This window comes from Calidris pugnax, unplaced genomic scaffold, assembly GCF_001431845.1.
Source record: "Calidris pugnax isolate Ruff unplaced genomic scaffold, ASM143184v1 scaffold111, whole genome shotgun sequence".
In the NCBI taxonomy this organism is placed as follows: domain Eukaryota; kingdom Metazoa; phylum Chordata; class Aves; order Charadriiformes; family Scolopacidae; genus Calidris; species Calidris pugnax.
This window is the reverse complement of record NW_015090872.1, coordinates 1,815,797-1,840,664: the sequence shown is the minus strand read 5'-3', so window position 1 is coordinate 1,840,664 and position 24,868 is coordinate 1,815,797. Positions and strand designations below refer to the sequence as shown.

The window sequence follows — 24,868 nt, the reverse complement described above, 5'->3', positions numbered from 1 at the left end:
CTGGAACAGCCTGCCCAGGGAGGTGGTGGAGTCGCCATCCCTGGAGGTATTTAAGAAACGTGTAGACGTGGCTCTTCAGGGCATGCTCTAGTGCCTGAGATTGTTGGTTTGTGGGTGGGTGTGATGTGGTGGGGTGTTGTGTTTTTATTTTTTTAAGGTTGGACTGGATGATCTCAGAGGTCCCTTCCAACCATGTTGATTCTGTGATTCTGTGAACAGAGGCACAGATCTACTGTAATTTATTGATTTTTTTTTTTTTTTTTTTTAAGGAATTCTGATGTGAAAGTAAAAATCTTTATTTCCTGGCCATGTTAAATAGTGTTTAAAAAAACCTCCTATGGCACAATCTCCATATGAAATTTTAGATAATGCTCCAGCATTTGTTTCTACTGGGAGTTAATTTATGGCAGGTCGTCTGTAAGACAGCGGCATGAAGATGGTTTAGAGAAGGTAGGGGCTTATATGTAGTGGGAGACATTAAATCTTATTTAAAAGGTCACGATGTGTTTTGTATAGAGGAGGACAAAAGATTAAAATCCACCAATTAATTTCTTTAATAAAACAAAACAAACGTTAGGCCCCAGAGCTTGTTGAAAGCTATTTCCATTAACTGTAAAGGTTATATAATAGATCTCTCCTCTTGAGAAATAGCTGCACCAATATTAATTGGAAACATCAGGGGTTTTGCTTGCTTATTTTCAATAAATATAGATTAAAACACAATTTATAAATGGAAAAAAAAAAGCACAAAGGCACTTTTTTGAATGTTCCATATTGCAGCACGTTAAGAACTTTAAACTGTTTTTCTCTTCCCACCAACTCTTCTCAGTTGTTTTGTTTTTTTTTTTTTTACCCTTCCACTGTGTGCAAGGCTGGACTGACATATTTTAGCTTCCATTGCTGCATTTAAGCTCTCGCTGTTTGGCAGCTTTTCCTTGCAGTGCAGTTTAGCTTTCAGTTCTGTTCAGTGGTGGGCACGATACAGAGAGGAAGGAAAGCAGACAAGAATACAGGTAACGGGAAATTATGTGTTTTTTTTTTTTTTTTTTTTTTTTGAGCATTCAGGATATAACTCTGTGGATTGCTGTTAGATATTTAGATCTAGATGTTAAATGCTTGAGATTTTATACACTCGTGATTTTTTATTTTTGAAAATTATACTCTGCACTTTCTTAATAATGTATTCTGAATAATGGAAATGCTTTATTTTTAGGTTGTACTTCTCATTTTTTTTTTTTTTTTTTTTTTTTGAGCATTCAGGATATAACTCTGTGGATTGCTGTTAGATATTTAGATCTAGATGTTAAATGCTTGAGATTTTATACACTCGTGATTTTTTATTTTTGAAAATTATACTCTGCACTTTCTTAATAATGTATTCTGAATAATGGAAATGGTTGTACTTCTCACCTTCTGACAAAGTTGCCTGGGTTTTGAGAAATTGAAGTTAAAATTGTCACTAATCTGATTCTAAAAGTTAAGCACTTTAACTAAGAATTAAGATTGAGTAATATATTTATGCTGCTCCCTGCTGAGTGGAGGCTGCACTGTGTGGGTTTGCAAACACTTTTGAAGATGGTCAGGTTATTCAGTCCAAAGTAGGCTGCAACTGCTGATAATATATTTTTAATGAAGTTATATATTGAAGTTGTATTAGGCCAGTATCTGAAAACAAGTCCACATTCCTTGATACTGTCACCATATGTCATGTCCCCAGTGGCCCCCTTTTAACCTACCTCCAGAAAGCATTTCTGATCTCAAGCTTATCAGACTTGCACTGAAACACAAAATTTTAAGTGATTTGACATGGAGGGAAGGTGCTCTGAATTAACAGGGATGAGTTGTGTGCCAGAGATCCTTTTCCTGAGCTGGCACAGGAGTTGTGGGATACTGGAATCCACAACAGCAAACCATCCATCTGCAGAGAGACTTGAACCTCTTGGATGAAACCCAGAGCCCCATGCCATTGACTGCAGGGAGTGTCGGACTGCACCTCTCCTTGCTGGAGGGTTCGTTAGGTGCTTTTAGGTGCTTTGGGGGGGTTGTGAGACTGAAGAGATTTTTGCTATGAACCACCCCATTACAATGGATGTTTTGTTTTTCCTCTCCATTCCATTTCTGTACTGGAAATTTGAGTACAGAAAACCCCCACGGTTGTGTAACTGCTAATTGTATTAGCAAACAGGAAAGATTCTGAATTATTATAGGATTTTTTTTTTTTTTGAGAAGGCAAAGCAGGCCGATGGGAAACTTCAAAAGCAACTAAAAAGAAGCAGGAACAATTTTTCATGCTGACTGTTTTCTCTGTGTTAAACCATTTTTATCACCTTTCTTTATCCAGCCTACAGAAAACTTTTATAGGGAACACAATTTGTATTTTTTTCTGCAAGTTAATGAGAATTTTATGGAATGAAGTTAAAATAAGATTTTCCACAAATGGATTTTCTCACAAGTTCGAATAACCCAAGTAGAAAAAGAATATTTTTCTTCCATTACTAATTTATATATTTATTTAGTTGATTATTTTTAGGCAAAACCAGAGCTTTGCGGTCTTTGTTTTTAAAGTAGTAGAACATTCAGGTATGACATTGCATTGTCAGAAGGCGGCTTAAATTTGTAGTATGTTGCATAAAGAAATTGTTAAACTTCTTTTCCTTTTTTTTTTTTTTCTTTTTCAGAGGAAGAGAAATGTCAGGGACCATGGGTAGGGTCATGCATCGGAAGTGTTGTGAGAAAGCACATATCCATAGTTTCTGCATTGCTGCTCGGACTATTAAATAGTACAGTTTCAAGGGGACCATATCTGGAACCTTTATTAGGAAAAGTGAGTTAACAAATTGTTGAAAGGTTTGGACCTAACTAATAGTAACAAGTAAAAAGCCTTAAAGCATGGATAAAAATCTGGGATGAATATTGTTTTGTGTTTGCTGCATAAAAGAGGTCCCCATGATGTTTGGTTTCTTAGACGTCAAGGTAGCTTCTTGGTGGGATTACTGAGGAGAAGACAGTGCCCTGCTGCTTCTGACCATGAGCAAAAAAGAGTGAGTGAAGAGTAGCAGTGATTCTTTGATGGGAAATAAAGCCCAGAGCAGCAATGCAGAGATTATATTGTAGTCCATAGACTGTTGCTGATGAAGGGTGTTTATTATCACAGTATGTAATACATTTAAAAAATATATTACCTTTCAGTGATTTTCAAAGTGATATTCAAATGTCTTTCAAACAATTCTGAAAATTTTACTCCAATTGTGAGTGGGTTGCACCTGACTTGGATAAATGATCCTTCCAGTTCTGTGATTGCATAGCCTGCTAATAAAAGCATACTAGAGGGGACTACTTCTTTTAGTTGCAAAAGCCTACTCAGCATGTTCACATATGGATAGTACGTACAGAAATACTTTTTTTGTTTAGTCAGATTAGGACTAGACATTTTGTGACCATATGATCTAATTTTAGCGTGGCAGTTTTCACACATGATACCAGTGATATGTATTTCTGCCAGGAGGAATAAAGTGTTTAGTTTTATATGCAACATCATGCTTTCTTTTTCCTGGTCTGCCTTTAATCTAGTACTGTGTTTATGTAATGCAATAGAAATGTTGCTAACATGATTATACTTTTATATCTTATTAGCTCAAATACTGAGTACAATAAAATGGAAAACTGTTTAAATTTTATGTTTAAGTGCTTGAGATAAGAGTTCTTGTAAATGAAATGTGATTACATTTCTGTAATAGATCTTCTCTGTCTGTTAGTACTTTGTTTAGCTATGTAATTCTATTGGGATTGCTGTTTCTAAGATTGATTTTCTTATTATTTATTTTATTAATTTTATTTATTTATTTATTTTGAAATAGCTGTGTAAAATGTTCAGTGTTACACACAAATGAACAATGAACACAAATCTATTGAAAACTCACCGCTTCCTGTCTGAAAAAGAAAATCATTGCTAGATAGTTTTCTTTGTGATAACCAATTTGAATTAAACATAATTCCCTAACATCACCTTGAATTTCCATCTGTGTAACCCTGATGTTCTTAAGCGTTTTGCATTTACCTAATGCTCTGGGCTATTTTCACTTAGCATGTATGGAAAACTGTGACTATCTTAAAACTGTAGATGATATGAATAACAATTGTTTGCTGATCTTACCCTGTATCTCCCTGGATAACCTGCAGTCTGCAAAGGCTGAGTAAGTGGCAGATAGCTTTTGTCATCTCTTATCCGGGCTGTACACTTGTAAGGAAGAGCAGGGATAATCGCCTAAATCTAATTAGGGGTTAAAAGAGGCCATGACTGTGATGTGGCAGTGAGACACCTTACTGTATCAATCCTGTTTGCATTAGAAAAATAAGGTTGTCATATTGATTATTCAAATTAGCTTATATTGGCCATGGCTCAATGGCTTGTATCGCAGCTGAAGCACTTGAAGGTCCCAGCTTTTCAGAGAAGACCTATGCTTATAGCATATATTATGTGGTGTCTTGTTTGCTAATTTAAGGGTTTTAAAACTAAGACTGAGAGAGTTTTATCATGAGAATTAAGGGTTTAAGTGACCATCGGAAAATGAAGTTGAGCTTTCATGTGTGATATTTGTGATTGCTGAGAGCTATTAAATGAAGGCCAATAAATTTGCTTTAGACCTTTTATAGAAAAATCAGTATCGGAGTTAACAGATCTTGCAGTGTTATGTTTGTGCACTAATTGATGTTTAGTTCAAAGTCAAATGGAGCTAAAAAGAGTAAAGTAATTGCATTCAGATAAATTCCACATTCAAGAGATAGTGAATTCCCTTGGCTATGACTTTGGGGTCTATATTTTAATTTAAAATAAAAAAGTCTACCTGGTGCTGGGCTATTATAGCATTCTCAAATATTTCTCAGCACTTGGCTTTTTGTCATTCAACAATCACATCTGCTGACATCCTGCAAGGGTATAGATGCTCTAGAGAGTGCTAATTTCAGCCTTCCTCGTTACTGTGGTCATGATGAATGACGTAGGTGCCATACATAGATCGGGCAAAAGCAAAGCCTCTAAGAAGACCAATTTTTTTATTCTTTTTTTTTTGTGCTTTTGTAGTACACCAAGAAATATGTGCTAGGTTATGCCATATGTACAAAGATTGGACATTTTACGGATATTTTTTCCATTGATTTGTGCAACTTCTGGCATTACTGATGTACAAGGAAAAGAGTCCATCTTAAATCCCAGATATCAGGAAGAGTTTGCAAATTTTTCTCCATGGCTGAAATGATTTTACCCATCTTGTATATACAGTTTGAACATTTTTGTTTACCTTAGGTGTTGGTTTTGCTGTATTTCTTTCTCCTCCTGGGCAAAAAAATATGCATAGCTAAATAAACTATTTTTCCCTCTATTGCATGTAGGTACAAGGTTTTTAATTTTATTTTAAAATTTCTTCAGTTGATTCTTGCAGTTTCTTCTGCTTTCATTATCTGTTGTTGATACTGGCATGACAGTTACCCATCCAAATACTAACCTTACAGACTGACCTTGTTGACTGAAAGCCACAATGACCAGAGGAAGGAGATATTTATATATTTGTATATATAAATGTTGTTTGCTTACGTTGTTAGGACGGCATCCTGACCTGTTTTGAATGACTGAAAATTATTATGCGCAAAGGTTCACGTAACTTTCCAATATCTTGCTTAAACAGAAAGTTAAGTAGGTGGCTTATCCTGCCATGCCATTGTGTAAAAGGCCACTCGGTGACCATTGTTACATGAATGCGTTTGATTGCTTGGAACGGTTCCAGTTGCAGTTTCTGGGGACACTGGTTTCTGGCACTTCTTTGCAAGACAAAGTAATTTTGTATATTGCAATTGTAACTTTCAGCCAAAACTGAAAATCTAGGAGACGAGCCAATACACTGGGTTTTGGGTTTTTTTCAGCGATGTCTGTAGATCTGTCTGTCAGTCTGTACTGTCATTCTGTTTTCTGAATTTTTTAATAATCATTTTTTCTTAAGTCTGACTTTAATGTCTTCCAGAGCAGGGATACTCCAATATTCTCTACTGTGGTCTTCTAAGAGTAGGTAGCTTAAGTACTCATGTTAATCTGTGTAACAGTGGTAACACTGTCTGTGATAAATTTCTTAAAAAGTGAAATAAGACAAATATGAACAGTACTGTAATAAAGCAGGGAAAAATTTGGTAGTAGAATAGAGAGGCAAAGTTTTCCGTTAGTGAAGGGGTTGCTTGCAGTAGTGTCTGCTCCTCCTTTGAAAGAGTATCAAAGCTTGATTCACACACAAGGGGGACTAACTCTGGAATGGCTGAGGCTGCCACCCTGAATTGTCTGCTTTACTTTGCTGGAAAAATTAACATTTTAATGTAATTCAGCACCACTTTTGGCTTGTCTTAGAGCATTAGTCTGTAATGGTTCAGGAGGTTCTTCATGAGCAGCCAGGTAGGTGAGTGCTGGAGGGGATGTGTGATCAGATAAAATCATTTCCATTGCAGAATTCGTTGTCTTGCCTGGATAAAAAGTCTGTCAAGGGAGGTCTGTGTAGGTTCAGCATATCTCCTGTCCTGAGTGATGTTAACTGAGGTGAACTGCAATTGAGGGTACAGCTGAAAATGTAGGGATTAAGGTAACTTCTATGAACTAATAGCCATCTAGCTCTAACATCTCCCCAGAGTAGACCAGAGAACAGTGCTGCTGCAAACTTGAAGTTGGCTTTGTGATATGTGGCTACAGTTGGCTAGTTAGGTTTGTAACTTGAGGTGGTTATTGGATATTCACTGGTTTTTTTGCAGGTTAGAAATTCTTTCCACCAGAAGTGTTTGATCAGTCATCAGCCTGATCATCCACATTTCCAGGTCTTCCTCTATGGTCTATGAATCCTCTAGAAATTGCTGCTGTTGAATGATCTGGTTGCTTATTTGTTCAGAAGTTGGTTTTGTAGCATGTTTCAATTTACCTCTAATATTTGCAGGTACAATAGGAGGTGCTGGTTTAAACCTTCAAGCTCCAAATTGCTTAAGATCCAAATTTCCTTGGAGCCTGCCATGTTTATGGTACTTAATTTTTTCAGGAATCTCTTGGCTTCATATTAGAAAAATAAGCTTTGAGGGAAATCTTGGCTGTAGAATGAGACATGTTTTATATTTTTGTCTTTTCTTCTAATTTTGGTCCACATGGTGGTAAATCAGTAGTGTGCAACACTAATTATTTTAATTTCATTGAAGGAATGCCAAAATACAAAATGCCGAGCAAGATTTCTGGTCTAGACTTTGGCTGGCCACTTCTCAGCAGTTTTCTCCGTCTTGCAGAGCCAGTGTTGCTCTCCCTGTTCACTGGAGACTTTCTCTGGGAAGGGTTGGGAATGATAAATGCCAAATAAAATAAATGATGTTAGTTTTTCATGGTAGTAAAAGGTTAAAGGCATATTAATGAAAGCAAGCTTTTTGGGGAGTAAAATGAGTAAGACCAATGTGATGTGGTAAGAACAGTAGACTTAACCATTAAAGAACATATGAAGCCTTAAGGAGGTTTTTGTGCAACTCAACCAGCATGAAGTGTTTAGACACCATTACTTGGTGGGTTTTTTTTAGGATGTAAGATTTTCTACATAAAATATAGGTTGTGATATACTGGAACTTGTAGATCTTTTCTGGTTTCCTTAAGTCACCATGATGTTTTGGACATCAGATCCTAGACAGTATCAGTGTTTTCAGCACAGACATAGCGATGTCCTCAATAAATCTATTGCTTCTGAAGTTTCTCTCTGAGAAGCAGATGTGTAATAAGCACAAGACCAAAAGCAATTTTAGCATTGATTAATGTTCTCAAATAATAACAGACTTGTAAATTATATAGTCAGAGGCCATTACAAATGCTGGAGAAAGAAATAACAAATAAGCAAGATACAGACCCATTAGTGTTAGTTGTCTAGTGCTGCTGTTGAATTAGCAGAGAGTTAATTGCTCTTGGAATCAAGAGAACTGTTAGCCTTGTCAGATAATTTAATAAATTAGCCTGTTCTCTACAATCTCGATGTAGCTGTGTTAGGTACAAATCCTCTGTGACTAGGTCCAAGCGTGACAGACTTTTTTTTTTTTTTTTGAGAACTCTGAAGGTCTTTGAATACTGAAATATTATCGTCAAGACATACTTGAAGCTCTGATCCTGACATGTCTGTAAAAGTGCTTTTACAGTCGTTGGTGATTTGTTAGCATTCAGGTGACCAGCAGTGTTTTGGACTGAATGCTGTAAAACCGAAGGTGCTGAAGTAGGAGCTGCTGTAGGACCACTTCAGTGATCTCTGTCGATCTCCTCTTCTTCTGAGCCGCCTTCTTCATAAGCTTCAATTAGTTGGTTTTGTTTTGTTATGGTTTTTTCTAACTCTCCCATTCATTTTAAAGCTCTTTCTGGTTATTTTAGTCACTGCCTGTTAGGCTTGATTTGGGTCAGATATGTTTGAGATTTTCAATCAATTTATTATTTTTTTCTATTTTGATGAAATATTTGTGGCCAAGGCGATAACTTCCGATCAAGCTTGAACAACTTAAGCTCTACCTTTGTCCTGGGCTGCATCCCCGGCAGCATGGCCAGCAGGGCGAGGATTCTGCCCCTCCAGTCTGCTCTGTTGAGACCCCCCCCCTGCAGTGCTGTGTCCAGCTCTGGGGCCTCCAACATAAGAAGGACATGAGCCTGTTGGAGCAGGTCCAGAGGAGGCCATGAAGATGATCTAAGGGCTGGAGCACCTCTGCTGTGAGGACAGGCTGAGACAATTGGGGTTGATCAGCTTGGAGAAGGCGGCTCTGGCGAGACCTTATAGCAGCTTTCCAGTGTCTGAAGGGAGCCTGCAAGAAAACTGCAGAGGGACTTTTTACAAGGGCATGTAGTGATTGGACGAGGGGTAATGGCTTCAAACTGTAAGAGGGGAGATTTAGATTAGATATTAGGAAGAAATTCTTGACTGTGAGGGTGGTGAGACATTGGCCCAAGTTGCCCAGAGAAGCTGTGGCTGTCCCATCCCTGGAGGGGTTCAAGGCCAGGCTGGATGGGGCTTTGAGCAACCTGGTCTAATGGAAGGTTTCCTCTGCCCATGGCAGGGGGGTTGGAACTAGATGATCTCTAAGTTCCCTTCCAAGCCAAACCATTCTATGAGTCTATGAAATCCTTCAGGTTTATTTTTGATATGTCCAGATTTGCTCATGTTATTCATATAGCAACAGAGGCTTCTCCCTCATGGCAGACTTATAAGTTCCCTTCCAAGCCAAACCATTCTATGGGTTTATGAAATCCTTCAGGTTTATTTTTAATATGTCCAGATTTGCTCATGTTATTCGTATAGCAACAGGGGCTTCTCCCTCATGGCAGACTTCTGTTGGAGGATCTTCTGAGCTACTCCTGCCTCTCAGCATGTGCTTGGGGTGCTTAGAATGGCTGTTTTGTGGAAACCCCAAGACTTGTAAAGGCTTTCTTTAGAGCTATGTTGAGTTGTAATAGAAATAAGCTGTTTAATTGTGAAATACAACCTGAAACTCAAGTCTCTCATGACCAGAAATGCTACAAGCTGTGTTAGCTGAAGTAGTTGAGGAGATAGAGTAGATCTGCTTTTTGGGGGAGAAGGAATTTTTTTTTTATCTTTTATAGGAATGAAATCCTCTGTCCGTCTGACATTTAAACATATTTTAAACATTTAGAGTATATTCTGAGCATACCCCTGCCTTCCTTAGGGAGATAAATTCAGGCCAGATGAAAGAATATAGAGGAATTAAACTAAAGCGACAAAATCAAACTGCAGGGACACAAAAAGGAACAGTGAAAAAGCATTTACAAATTGGATTTTTATACCTCTCAACAGTGATGCCTAAAAAAAGCACGAGGTTTCAGTGTGCTAAAATGGGATCAAATGCAGTCGCAAGCGGTGGAATGTCAGTAAAGTGGCACTTTGTGGGTCTCAGCTGAACTTGACCACGGTTGCCAAAGCGCTGCACACGTCTTTGGTAATAATGGCAATGTGAAACTACCATTTCTCACTCTTTGGCCTTAAAATGTGTGTGCCCTGGGACTGTTGGGTCATCCTGGTCTTTCATCTGAGCTGTGGAAATTAATCTTTTTGTTAATGCTAGAAACAAATACCTACCTTTTAATGAAGAGGTAGTCTGCTGCTAATCTTAGTTTTTTATTCCAAATGTAGGCTTTACAGAACAGAGAGTGGGTTTGGTGTTGCAGTCTTTTGTTTGTTTGTTTTTTAATCTATTGTTACTTTTAACCAGTACCAGTGATGTACTGCTACTAGGGAGGAAGGAAACGCATCCCAAATTCCTGCAGCAGCCTCCTGCTTTTGGGACTGTATTAGTCTTACCTAAAGCCATGACCTGCTATCTGTTCATTTGCTATTCATTTGTGTTCTAAGTGAAACATCTTGTGCTCTTTCACATACTTTGGAAGGATCTTGAACTTTCAATTCATTTTTATTTTATATTCCTTCTTTTTGGGAAGCAGAGGCAACAAAAATGACTATGTTCTAATGCTACATAAATACAGGCTAATACAGTTTTTGGTTTTGATAAAGTATTTTTTTAATTATAAGACCATCTCTCTGTTTAGAACCTCTGAAGAAACTTTTGAAGTGCAAAGAACAAAACCAAAGCCTGTGAGTCCGCCAGTAACTTCTGGTGTTTAGATATCTCATAAAAGAAACTCTTACTATAAAGGAGCATTTGCACGAGGGGTGTATGAAAAAAAGTTATCTGACTTGTAGTGATGGATTATAGAGATGATCAAAATCTTCTTTGTAAGGTATGCAAATAACATAAGTAGTGGCTGGCAAGATGGGGCCCTGATTTTGAGGAGAATGTTATTTATTTTTATTAAAAAAATAAATAAAAAGTATCTACAGATGGATATTGACAGTGTGCTTGTTCGTGCTGATTATGGGTAACAGACCCGAGGCTGGATAAGCTTAATTCAGTTAAGAAAATAAAGATAGGTATTAGCTTTGTTTTGTGAACAGTCTATGAGGATTTAAAGACTGAAAAAAAAAATAAAAAATTAGTGATTTGTTTCTAAACTTGGCATAGAAGATTAAAGTTGTCACTATAGAATATTCAATAATAGAATGCCTACCTGTGCAATACAACCTTAACATGCAGGTAGTATCTTACAATATCAATTTTGAGCAGTGAGTGAAAGCATGAAGTTTGCTTTTTTTTTTTTTTTCCTTGCAGAGATAGTAGAAAGTTGTGTGCCAGCAAAAAAGCCTTAAATGCTTAATAACTTATTAAACTTCTATAAGATCTTATTCTTTGGGGAAGAATGCGTAGCACAGAATCTTTAAAAAAATATTTACAAGTAATTAGTACAGACAAATTCTAGATTAACTTGTTTCATAGGTAGTGTGCCTTTACTTGGTAACTTTATTTTTATTGAACACTTAGTGAGGAACTTGTTATTGCTTCCTTAAACACAATTTTCATGAGCATTTGCTATTTTTTGTGCAGTTTGTAATGAATTTAGACAAACATGGATCCATTCAAACACAACGTCATTTCAATGTGTGGTGAGCTGCGTATTCTTGAAGTATTTACAAAACATTATTAGAGAACTTGTTTAATGTGCATAGATAGTTTAAAAAAATGAAACAGGCTTGAGGTTTCCTTCTGTGCCTTTTTTTTCTTTTTTTCTTTTTTTTTTTTTATCAACAGACTGAGGGCCTGGAGGAATAGAGGAAGTGAATGGACACCAATGTATCCAAATATCTCATTTTGCCTAAAAGCAAGTGCCGGCAGATAAATGCCCATAAAGGGATTTCTTTCTTAAGCCCCATGGATTTTTTTTTTTTGCAACTTTTTGTGTGAGTTAGAAATGAAAACCATTCATCTAGTGCCCCAAAGAACGGCCTTATTGAATGGAATAACAGTGTAATGTACCATTGAAGGCAGGATTGAAAGTGATTATCTTGTTAACTCTTGACAGTTACCGCCAGCTTGAAATAGAACTGGCAGGCTTGATTTGCAAATGAATTAGAGCTTTTTCATTTTGTGCCAGGATCATCTTTTTATATTCTGATATGACAGATGCTATGTTCCATGCTTTTGTTTCTCTTCAGTTTTATACTTGCAAATAAAAAACAAAAGATTATGATAGTAATTTTATTTGCATCTTTTCTCTAGGAGTTTATTCTTTGTCTAGAAGTTTTTAATCTTATATTTTTCAAAAATTTGTTTAAGAATAGTATTGTTCCTGCAGAATAAAATTTCATTAGGTTAAGTACAGTAGTAATTGGGTGAATGAGGAGGATTTAGAAGCTTTCAGAAAATGGAAAATTGATTGTACTCAAATTGTTTTAGTGCTTAGAACATTTAAATTTTCTCACTGACTTATACTTAAATTTAATATTCTTCAATATTGAAAGCTGAGTGCAGCTGAGGAAAATCTAACGTTTTAAATATTTATCCTAACAGTATGCTAATAGAAATACATGTGTAATTAGTTTCAGACTTAATGCTGATAAACTGTGTTTATATTCTGCAGTCATCCAAACACAGATGGTAAGGTGTTAGGTATGATAATTATTGTGCACTCTTTATATGTTCCTCATTAACCTGTAACACTCTTTACTAGTCCAGAGAGTTTTTACCATAGTTATGCTTACCAGCATTAAAACTTGCTCTGCTTTGTTTAATATTCAGTGCAACGTTCTGTGCATTTACACTGCTGGGCTTTTTGCTACTTTTGTAATCTATTTTGTACTTTGAGGCTAATTAGCAACACTTCCTACTACCACTAATGTCCATTACGGAAATGTTTTCATACACTTTCACCTACAGGATGTGTTTTAATTGAATATCTACTAAATAATATTACAGAAAAGGTAAAACAGGCCAAAGTTGTCTAATTTGTTTAAGACTACCAAATAATCTGGTTAACAGAGACAGTGACATTCCAAAGCCCGAAGCTTAATTGCTTATGTTTGCTGGGAATGCAAACGTTGATTAACAAGGTTTTACTTATTTGTGAAGGGAACCCCGTGCACAGAACAGGAGGACAAAATCCAACCCACCAAAACCCAGGGGAAAAAACCAACAAAAAATCACTGCACATCTAAAAACTCCAAGGACTTTACTGTTATGAAGTCCTATGAGTTACCAGGTTTATCTGAGGAATGGCTTGAACTGGCAACCAAGATAAAGACTGCTTTGATAACTTACGGGTTTTCCATATCTGACCTGAAGTCTTGGTAAAGCAGAATTGGGAGCTTTTTGTGGTAGTTATTTTGCCTCTCATTTATCTGTGAAATGCTTAAGGAAAAAAGGGGGTGGTTTTTTGGAGATTGTTTGAAAATATTGATTCTATCAACACTGTATTTTGCTCTCCCCCTTTCTATGTAGTTTCAGTATTTATTTCAGTTGCATAAAATCTTGAATTTTACTCTGTGAGCCAGGGTTATATATTTTTCTTTTCCCCCTCTTGAATATTTGATAAGGTCTCTTGGGTACTGATTTTTCTTCTCGCTAGGATAACATATTATGGAAATTGTTTCACCTTGTGTCCTGTTTAAAGTCCCTGGTTTTAGCATGATTCAATTTAGCCTGCATTATATTCTGCTGAGTTCTTCAGCAGTTCCAAGTTATTCCGTATGTGTTTGTGTGTGGGGGGGTGACTTGTGCTTTTCTTCCTGGTTTTGATAAGTGACCTTCATATGATCTTCTTGAATCTTTATTACATTTAAATTAGTAATTGGCCAAACTTCTTACCATTTTTTTCCCTGAGTGAAATAAATCCTTTGGCTGACTGGAGCAAGGGAGCCACTGAGCACAGCACCACCAGCTTTGGAGTCTTTATGCTTCAGGATCAGTTCCAGACCATTTGCATCTGATATTAAGAAAGAGCAAAACAACGTTCCACACTTTTTCAAAAATAGGTTGGGTGTGTTTTCTAGCAGTCAAAGTGAAGGATTCTCTAACCATTCCCTAACCATTTCTAATGTTGGCATTGCACCACTAAATTATTTTCACTATTTTATTTCGTAATCATTTTGGTTGCTTGGATCTTCCAATAATGCAAGAAAAGAGGGGTTTTAGATGCAAGAAGCCACAACTCTTAAAGCCATTGCAACTGTCAACGTATCCTCTTTAAGGTGCATGTGGTGCTGAGAATCTTTGTATAACATATGTAAGTAGTAGATTGCAAGGATTTTGATTTTCATTATTAGTAATATGGTTTGGGTATGCTATTTGGTTACTTATAAAAAGCTCAAAATTTTTTCCTTCATCTTTGTATAGGAGAGGCGGGAGGAAATAGCTTGCTTTTATGGTTTTCTCCTCTTGCCTTTTGTATACTCCCTTTGATGTAACTTCCACTTATGGCTACAAAAAATATAGCCCTACTTTTCAGGTTTTTCTTTATAACCCAGATGATGTTAAGTAGTAGTGTTGAAATGTAGTGCATTTTTTGTTCTGTTTCTGCAAATTACGTAGTCCTTACATGCAGTTCTGCCAGACCACCGGTGTGGCATTGGACTGACTTGTCATCAAAAGTCAGTAGGTGGGAATTTACCTGTTCACCCAAGAGAATCACCAGTGTCCTCTTAAAGATGGTGTCCAAGGAGAGGGCAGGCATAGGGCTTAGATTTTTATGTAATCTTTGTTGTGACTTTCAAAGCCTACTGAAATAAGTATCTATGGTCTGAAGTCAGATTTGGAAACACCAGCCTATAATTTTACAGGAAGCACAACAATACAAAACCTATAAAATTTGGTGAAATATGATGGGGGTATCTATTTCTAAAAACTGCATCCAGAATTCTCTGACTCTGAAGCTTAAGTTCAAGCTGGCTCAGGGAGGAACTTCAAATATGTAGTGTCTTCGGAACAGTCACCATGCAAATGAAGCAATTGTGTGCTTTCATTCTAATTGTTGCTGACAGGGAGAAAATACGTTTTTTCTATGCGAAACTTTTCTTTTTCTGGAATTGAAAAAAGGCATGATCTGGCCATGATTGTTTTACACTCAATGTCTGGCATGTTGTGTGAGTTTACGATTAGTCAGTGAAGCTATTCCAGAATATAATATGGTTTAAATGTTTGTGTAAATGAATCACTAAACAGTGATAAGGTCACAAATGCATCATTCAGGCTACCCATCCAGTTGTGATTAAACTGTGTATATATGAGTATACATGATGCCTTATTCCAAAATGTGCATGTGAGATGAAAGTTAGAAAAACATTAAAAACTTCAGTGGGGGGAAAAAAATATTCCTTGTTTTCCTTCTCTTATAATATTTGATGCCTGGAACACCTTCGATCTAATTGTAGACTTTTGAGGCTGTGGAAAGTAAATCCAGCAAAGATTGAATGTCTAAAATAAGAAGTGAGGGAGCAGTTCTCTATCTTGGGATATCCCAGGGTAGAATTAAATAGCGTGTAATCACGTGGAAACCTAATTTTCTTCTTCCCAGGAATATAGAGAGCCCAGCTCTAACCTGGGAAGTAATGAGATATTGGCCTTTAAACTCGCTATTGGAGAGACGATCTTGCCAGAGTTTTAGATGGGGCATTTCCACATTCTGAGGGAGCAAGGAGATTCTTACTGGCTGGTGGTGGTGGTGTTTGCTTGGATTTAGTCAAAATTTTGGAGCATTAACAGTGCTGCTAGATTGAGTAGTCAGGGCTAGTATAATAAATGCCTTGTTTGAATCTGTTTTAGATTAGTTCTTGGCACATGGGCTTTGAGAGGAGTATGAGTATCAGAAGCAGAAAATGATGAGGAGAAGGCCTCATTGAATTTGAGATGCCAATCTGCTAAAATAAAGATGATATACAAAAAGAAAGGTTTCGAGATAGCTGACTAGTCTGCTTCTCCTATAGCTGTCACCTCCACTATAGCTGCATTTAGTATGACTGTTCCTCACTTTGGCCATGTTGGGCCAGCCTATTCTCCTCACTAACTGGAGAAGCTCAAGTCAGGAGAGGCAGTGGCTGTGATGTTTATGGGAGTAGACTCACTCATCCTCTTCACCATACCCCTTGGTATAATTCCTAACATCTAAGGAATACTTCTGTTCCTTTTTGTCATCTTTCCTTTTATCTACCTTCAACACAGAGCTTAGGGAGGTGGGAGGAGGGACTATACCACCACTCAAGCTGGGGTTTGCATAATATGTTTATCCCATTTCATGTTGCTTGTATTGGCGAGTATTTAATATATTGTCACCTGGTGAAGTTCATAAAGAAGCTCTGAAGACTTCTGAAGAGATTCTGCTGTTTATTTTGATGTTGCTAATCTGCAATTGATGTGGGGATTGACAACATGCAAAATTAAAACAGCAGGTGTGTGTGCTACTGAGAGGAAGACCTGTAATGAAGGCCATTAGATGACAGCAAGCAGTAGAAGCGTGTTAATGTGAGGGTAAAGAACAGAAAGACACGAGGTTGTTCCAAGAATGTCTTTCACTATGAAGATCTTCATCCAAGAAGAATCCTAGGACAAAAAAGTGATTAATTTTAAATTATACTTGACAGATTATTGAAAGTATTGTGTGATGTGCTTGTTGAATGATCCAAGAAAATTTTGAGAGAGCTCTATGAAAATGATCTGTGACCACTTGGGATAACGCTGCCTGATCAACAATGCTAACACATTGGCATTCATGAAGTTGTGGAGTTTTAAGGTCTTTATTTGAGGGAGTGGTGCAGCCTGATCCAAAATGCTGTGTATGACCATGTTCTTTGCAGCTTGTAGTTAAGGTTGTGGAACTGGAGGGGATTCTGCCAAAAGGCCTTGCTAATGATGAGATGATTTATTTATTCATTTGGCTTCTGAGGAGAAGGGGACATTGGGACTGTTTAGTGTGGTGTTCAGGCCACCAAGATGGTCAGGGGCTGGGGCACTTGTCCTGTGAGGGGACCTGAGAGTCTTGGGGGTGGTTCTGCCTGGAAAAGAGATGGCTTTGAGGGCACCTGACAGCAGCCACCCAGCCTGATGAGGGGGGAGGTCACTGAGGAGAAGGACTCTCTGAAGTGGTGTGTGGTGGGAGAAATGATGCAACCAGCACAGACTGGAAAAAAAAAAAAGAGAGAGAGAGACATTTGGACAAGGGAGAAGGAAAGATGCTCCCAGTGAGGATGTTTAATTAGCAAGACAGGCTGCCCAGGGAGACTAGGCTGTCAAGGCCAGCCTGGATAAAAATGAGTGGCCTGGTCCAGCCTCAGAGCTGACCCTGCCTGGAGCAAGGGGTGGGATTGCAGACCTCCAGAGGCCCCTCAACATGAATCATCCTACAATATCCATAGATACAGATAATCCATAGAATTATGGATTCTAACCAAAGAAATAGCTAGAATTTCTTTCTATGTCAAAGAAAATTACTAACTGCAAATATAAGGGAAGTGTTGAGAATAAGTTGATAACAACGTGAGAGCAACCCAAGAGTGTGAACTGAAGTGGTTTGTTTTCATTTAGAATGAATTTTTTAAAAATTGCAGGATACTTCCAGTTTGATGCTACTGATCTGAGTAGCAGCACAGACTGAACTTGGCTCTCATAATTGTTTGTCATTTTAAAGAGTTCAACAGGGACCTACTAACAACCTCAATTGCCTATTTTAGTGATATGTAAAAATACCTCTGAGATATCTTTGGTTTTAGGTAGCCTCACAGTAAAAAAAATGTCATTGGCATTGTAGTGTGATGTTAGGAGTGTAGCTTCTTGAGGGTGCCTTTCTCAAGAGTACTGTATCTACATGGACCCAGTGATCTGTTTAGCTCTGTTGTGCAAGAACAAGTGTGTGTTCTACAATTCCCATGTGGAACTGCTATAAGTGTATTAAAAATTAATTATTTGTGAAATCTTGTATTGCTTTTGAATAGCTAAAGTTGAGATATTTTGAAGATATTGCATGTTTTTCAGCTCCCTTGATAAACAATTAGTTTTATATAGGAACTTACTTCTATGAACATGAATATAAGTCTAAGTTAAAATAGTGATTTTTCAGCAAATGCTAGTGAATATTAGTATTTTAGTTCAGTTTACTGTCAAAGGAACTAGCGTTAATAAGTTAACACTACCTCAATTAGTTACCTACACTATGGTTTTAAGCAATCCAGAAGCTGGCTATGCTTGCTTAATTGAATTCCTGGCTTGTTGTTACAGGTCCCTCATGACCATGATTCAAATTTAGCTCAGCTGCAATTTTTCTCCCCTGGCATTACCAAAAGCTAACATTTGGATTAGCCTGAGTATTATGCTTACTGTTTTTCATGTATGATTTAAAAATAAGTGCACATCAATGAGTATTTTATAGCACAATTTCTTGACTACATTGGGGAAATACAATTCCAGACCTTCTCTGATGGAAAAAAGAAAAACTCAAGAATAAATCCAGAGTTGGCTAATGAACCAAAAAATATAGTGCAAAATGTAGAGACGGTTTGAGAGACAAATACGTATCTTGTTGGGAACTGTGTGGTGTAAGAGTTGAATAAAACATTATTACCTGATAATGATATAAAATTAATATAACTTCCTAATGGCGTTCTTTTACAGGAGTATTATAATAGTGGATGTGCATAAAACTGCTCTTGTGGGTTTTTTGTAGTGTTTTATGGTATAAATGATTAAGGTATTCTGTAGACGTCTAAGGTTATGTGTTAGCCTGAGCTGTAGCAACAGGTCTGATTTTGTAGAACATAATATTTGAAATATAGTATTAATGAGAGCCTTATTTGTACAATTATTGTTTAACTTGAAAGATAAAATTATGCCATGGCTTCTCTAGTTGTCACGGCTGATTGATGCACAGCAGCCTCCGGCTGGAAGGAGGTTTTCATTGGAAGTGACAGGTGCCACAAGGTTTATTTAGGATAACCTCAACCTTGTCCTGGTTGGTTTGATAACATTTGCCTTATGTATGTTCAACCACTGCATTTCCTGCGTTAGAGCCTTGTGTTACACCAATATTACTATCTGTGCTGCCTCAACTACAAATTGGATGAACAGCCAGTGACACTTTTTCAATATTATTACATTAAACCAAGTGGATTTTGATTGATAACCTAATATTCAACTAATGCAAAACATCAATCATGGCAAGTATATTAATTATTTAATATTGCAGTCTAATTCAGAAATCGATGTGCTGCATGAGGGGAAGGGAAACTCACTGTTCCCAGAAGACTTAAGACAGGGAATGATTAAAAAAAAAAAAACAACCCTGCTGTACTCCTGTGTGTTAGTTCGATACAAATCTTTATTCATTTGCCAATAATCTCTTCGCATTTTCCACTTCAGGACCTTTTTTATCAGTTTTGAGACCTATAATTGAATTAAGGCTGCTTTCAGCACAGGGCAAAAGGAGTTGCACAAATATTGATGAAGTCGTGCGAGGGACAGGGCAGGAGACAGCCCACTAACAGGGCAGGTTTCATCCCCTGAGCTGAGAGCTCCTCGCATCAGCTGCTTGGATCCTGCTTCCAAAGTAATTAAATTCTTTAAGACCATTTAGCACCTCAAAAATAGATGTGGAAGATGATTTCTATTTAAGTACCGAATAATAAGTTCTTGTTGCAAAATAAAAAACACTGATGTAAGGAAAAAGCATGTTTTTCTCTTGCTTTATTCATGGTATATTCAAGTGGAACAAAAGTGCATAAGAGACTTATTTTGAAAGCTTTATGAAATTATGAGTGAATCTTTCTGTAAAAAGTCTAAAATACAGACCAGAAAGGCTGTAAAATGTGTAGTTGAATGCAGCCTTATTTGGTATTTAATAGCATTTCATACTTTCCTTCACATTTTGCCTCACACAGCCTGGCCTAAGTATTAAAGAGTATGGAAGACTCAGCCTTGCACAGTTTGCTGTCGTAGAGGAACCTAGTTGGGCTTTATGCTCCTGTGGTTTGATATAGTTGAATAATTTGTTGAAAAATTAATATTATAAATATAAACACATGCTAGACTATATAGTTCAATAACTGATTTCCTGTAATACCCGTGGGGCAGTTTCTCCTTGTTAGCCATGGTTACAGCCCACCTTCCTCTAAGGACATGGTTCCAGTTTGGGAAACAGGTAGAACCTGGAGTCAGTGACAGCAGAAACCAGCCTCCTCGGGTAGTGTCTTGGGATTTGAGGATTATATATTTTTTTTAATTTATCTTGCTTTGGTTTTCTTTCACACTATCTTTTTTTTACCTAGCAGGATGTGTTGATTTTCCTCTGAATTCTCTTGCTTTGCAGTATTTTTACTTTGATAGTTTGATCAATTTTTTTGTACCTGTCTTTATGCGATGTTATTTTTGTGTCTGTACATTTCTAGTTTTTTCAGCTGTCAGGAGCAAAATGCAAAGTTTCAGTATGGCTGCCATGACCTAGTTAGTTAATATACGATTCATTCATTCCAACACTTTTTTAAGTAGTCACAGAATTTTATTACTGGAAGTATTGGAAAAGCAGAACTCTGAGCCACTGAATGTGCGTTTGATAAGTAGCATTACCCACTGTCTTGTTTTATTAATTCAAATGTGAATAGAGGGGTAACGATATTAAAATGCTGGGGTTTAAGTGAATGTCCTCTTGCATTGCTACAGTTTATAGCAATTTCAGGGCAGGTGAAATTTGAGGTTTTAAATGATTCTCTAGTCATGCATTAGGATAATCAATACTTTTTAGGTATTGTGATGATTAAGATATTAAAAGTAAAATTTTTACACACTCGAGAAATTACATGGCTTTGGCATTTCTGAGTTAAACATAAATCATTGTAGACAAGGGTTTAGCAACTATTTAGAACTTTTGTTCTTCTGTTACAGGGACTCTGGAAACATCAAAGCTGGATTAGAACATCTGGTAAGTTTTAATTTTCTCTTGAACATTTGCATCATCTTTGATATCTGCATTCCAAATGAACACTTTTGAATGAGCTTTGAATACCTTGAATTGAGAAAGTCAACCATTTCCCAGAGGGTCAGCTTACTGTTATTATGTGAAGGCACTTACATTTTCATTTATCTTACCATTTCAAGGGAATTTTAATTTTTTTAAATTACTTTTTTTGATGTAGAGATGAAATAAAATGGACTACAATCCTTGGATTGATGATTGCCTTAATTATAAACAAAAATTGTTTGGTGTTGGATTTTTGGCATATCCTGATCTGAAAACAACAAACTTGTGATAAAAAAAAAAAAGACACACACACAATCAAATATTGCATGCATAAATATGGTATGTTTTAGTAATTTGAAGTCTTTGAAAGAAGTGCACAGCTTTGTTTTTTCTCTTGTCTTTGCTTTATGAATAATGTATTGGCTTAAATTCCATTCAGTGCTGCAGTATAAAATAATAATTGAGATGCAAAATATTTTTGGTTTAAGTAAACATATTCAAACCACAAGTGATGGCAAGACATACTTAGCATTAAAAACTAATCAGTTGATCAAAACTGCAAAAAATACAATATTGTCACCAGTCTGAACCTCATTGAGCCTAGGATGTTAGTATCAGCAATCATCAGAACGTTAAGTAGTTCATCTAAACAGATTATTAAATCCCATTAAATCAAAATATTCACTATTAACAGCATGTATATCTCAGTACATCATGAGAAGTGTTTAAGTTCATGCTTAATTTTTCCACATAATATCTTAATAATATATACTGTTCTATACTGCTATTAAAATAAAATTTTATCACAATGTATAGCATGAGCATTTGAAAAAATTGCTTTTCTGTTGATGCTTCCCATTTTGGGAATCACTTGGGAAATATGATTTGTAGGAGCTTGTGTACCAATATCTTCTTGGAGTAACAGCGGATAAAAAGGATGTATATTCTGGCATAGTTGTCAACAGTTTCCCCTTTATAATGGTGGCATATTAAATGTTCCATTGCAACTAGTATTTTGAATCTGTAAATGGAATAAATAGCTGAGTGTTATGAATAGTTCTTAGAGCAGTTTGAAAATTAATCTTGTTTGCTAGCTTCATTGGTACCTTGCATGCTAGTTGAATCTCTTAAATAAATTTTTAAAATGTTTCATTCCTCTGCTGGTGTCAGGTAGTTGTAATCTGATGGGTTCAGAGAATTTTTCTAATGCATTATAAAGATGCTGTAGTCTTGACAGATGACCATGACTGGTACTTTTTCTAAATTGGGAGTGCTGCAATAGCTGGAGCTGCAGGTCTGATTTATAATGTCACCTCAAACCAGGAGGTGCCGAAGGAAGAGGCTCTATGGGTTTTGAGTAGCCTGGGGCGGGGGAGGTGGACCTGGAATAGCATTCACTGGTGTTCAGGGCTTCTCTGGGGTCCGGGGGGAGAGATTCTCTGCGTGGTAATGATACCTTAAGTTCTTTACAGGGTAGCTCCCTGTATGTTTGAGTAAAATTTGGCTTCATTAAATACATTAGCAGCTTTGTATTTCTGTGAAAGATCTGTCAAAAACCTCCAGGTTTCAGACATTTTTCCTTTCCCCTGTGATCTTAGAAAATATGTCCTGGGAATGGGTACTCAAGGCTGTTTCCCAAGATACTCACAGGTGAGAGTGTGCATGCTGGAAACTGGTTTATATCTCAACTTTATGTCAGACTTTTTGGACTCCAACAAATTACAGGGATATTCCTCAGAAGAATTAAGCCACGTGATTGCTCTGGTTCTACTATTTTGTGTTATTGCATCTCCAAATACTTGTAAGGAACTTTTTACCCCTTAAGAAAAGTCTTTATATTGATTTGGTAATCTGTTATTTAATCCCTTCTGTAAAAAAGGGTGTTTTACAGCTTGTGATGGAGTCTTTATAGGGTCTGTATGTTCCCTTTAGGTTTTTCTGCATATGTGTCCCATTCACTTGATTGCAGCCTATTTTACTGCTTACCCTTGTTGAAGTAGCTTCTGCCCTCCTGCTGTCTAGCACCCAGCTGCACACGGGAGTGAAAGAAGGTAGTATAACACCTGCTGTTGAAAAATTTGGTAAATATTTTACAAATTGTTATTTGGAAATACTTCCAATTTAAAAACAGATGCTTTTATAAACAAAAATACTTACTTTGTAGATTGCAGAACTTCGGAGCAGGGTCATGTGCCTGTTTCTCAGTGGAGTAGAGCTGGCCCTCTGGGAGGAGCTGGGCTGGTCACTGCTGACCAGCTCCACTCCCTGCTGGCCACTGATCGCTCTATCTGCTCAGAAGCATTTCTTTTTATAGCTAGTTAAGAAAAGAAACTTCCAAGTTCTCAGCATAGAGGAATTCGTCTTGTATTCCAAAAAATGTTGGCGGTAATTTGCTAAATTATACTTGGCTAATTTCTTTCCCCAGTAACAAACTTTAACGAACTATAGAAATCTTGGAATAGATGACTATATATCTGCAGCTCTGAATAGGTCCTGTTTTCTATTAATAGCTCCACTAAAAAAGAACCACGGAGCCATACGTGTGGTTTATTCATTAGAGGTACCTTATTTGTGTCTTTTGTATAACATTTCAAAGCAATAACCTGCTTGTCCTTGTGGTCAAGCAGCAGAGTCTGTCCGTTTGAAATGATGAAGAGCAACCTGTCATTAATAGCTTGTTTAGCCCATCAGCGGTTTGTAAGAATATAGTTCATGTCTGCCAAGAAAGCAGGCGCTCCCTGTGCTGTGTGTTAATCAATAACCCCCAGCAGGTGCGGATGAAGCTCCTGCAAAGCCGCCTGTCGCAGTGCTTGTGCGTAGCGCTGCCAAGGAAGCTGCTGGAGTTCACTATTCACACTTTTAGTTGCACCCTGTGTCATAGGTAATTTGTATCAAGGTCACTAATTTGTAACTAATACTGGTTAACTCCATCTGGCAGCTCTTTGGTTTTTTTTTTAAGAGGTGCTTGGTAGCAAAATTGGCACAAACGATCAACCAACTAAAAACACCCAGCAAAAAACCTAACCCCAATCAGAACAGAAAAACCCCCTTCTTCATCCAGAAAGTATTAATACTTATTTACTAGGTATAACTTTTTTTTTCTTGGAGCTTGATTTCAATGATTGACTTCTCACTGGCGGCGTTTCAGACTTCTGGTGATTACAGCTCAGTGGTCCTAGTATGGCTACTGGACAGCAATGTCTAATAGAATTGTTGGCTTTCTAATGAGCTATGAAACCAAGCAGCCAATTATTTGTGTTCACAAACAATTAATTAACACTCTTAATATGAGTAATTATGTTTATCTTGGTATCCTGGCACAATTCCATGCTGGTCAATTATGTTCTGCAAGCTTGAATTCTCTCGTATTGAAGAAGTGTCAGGCTGACTGGATGGTTGGGGTTTTTTCCCAATAAAATTGAATTTAATTGAAAACAAGACTTTTCACTTTTTTTTTTTTTTTAAAGGTACTTCTTTCTTACATGTCCTTTAATAAAATGCTAATCATCAAAACCCCCCAAAAAATCCCTTAGGAAAACCACCATGGTGTTCTTGGGGAGTTGTAATTTTCACAAAAACAAGACTTTTCACTTTTTTTTTTTTTTGAAAGGTACTTCTTTCTTACATGTCCTTTAATAAAATGCTAATCATCAAAACCCCCCAAAAAATCCCTTAGGAAAACCACCATGGTGTTCTTGGGGAGTTGTAATTTTCACCCCCATTCTTAGCTTTTGACCATTTTCCCCTGCTGGGTTAGATCAATGATGGGGCACCTCTAGAGAGGGCAGCTTTAGTCCAGGAGATATGAAGCAGCATTAGCGGAGAACAGGAACGTGGTGAGGTACAGTAATGGCAATGTAGCATGGAATTCACCATGGGGACATACTCTCGGGACTTCCACTTTGGTAGCCAGGAGAACCATTTTGTCTCTAGCCCTCCACTTTAAAAAATCAAGGATGGCAGCAACTGGGAAGGCACTTTTTGAGGAGAGGTGCCAGGACT

At 37.1% G+C, this 24,868-nt stretch overlaps 1 protein-coding gene across 1 annotated transcript in view; it reads left to right on the top strand.

The window, feature by feature from the left end:
- Window positions 1–24,868, top strand: part of RSRC1 (arginine/serine-rich coiled-coil 1) — a 187,837-nt gene that overhangs the window by 77,295 nt on the left and 85,674 nt on the right. The window contains exon 5 of the mRNA XM_014945888.1: window positions 20,791–20,827. Coding sequence (XP_014801374.1) covers window positions 20,791–20,827 — 37 coding nt within the window. The remainder of the gene's footprint in view (window positions 1–20,790; window positions 20,828–24,868) is intronic.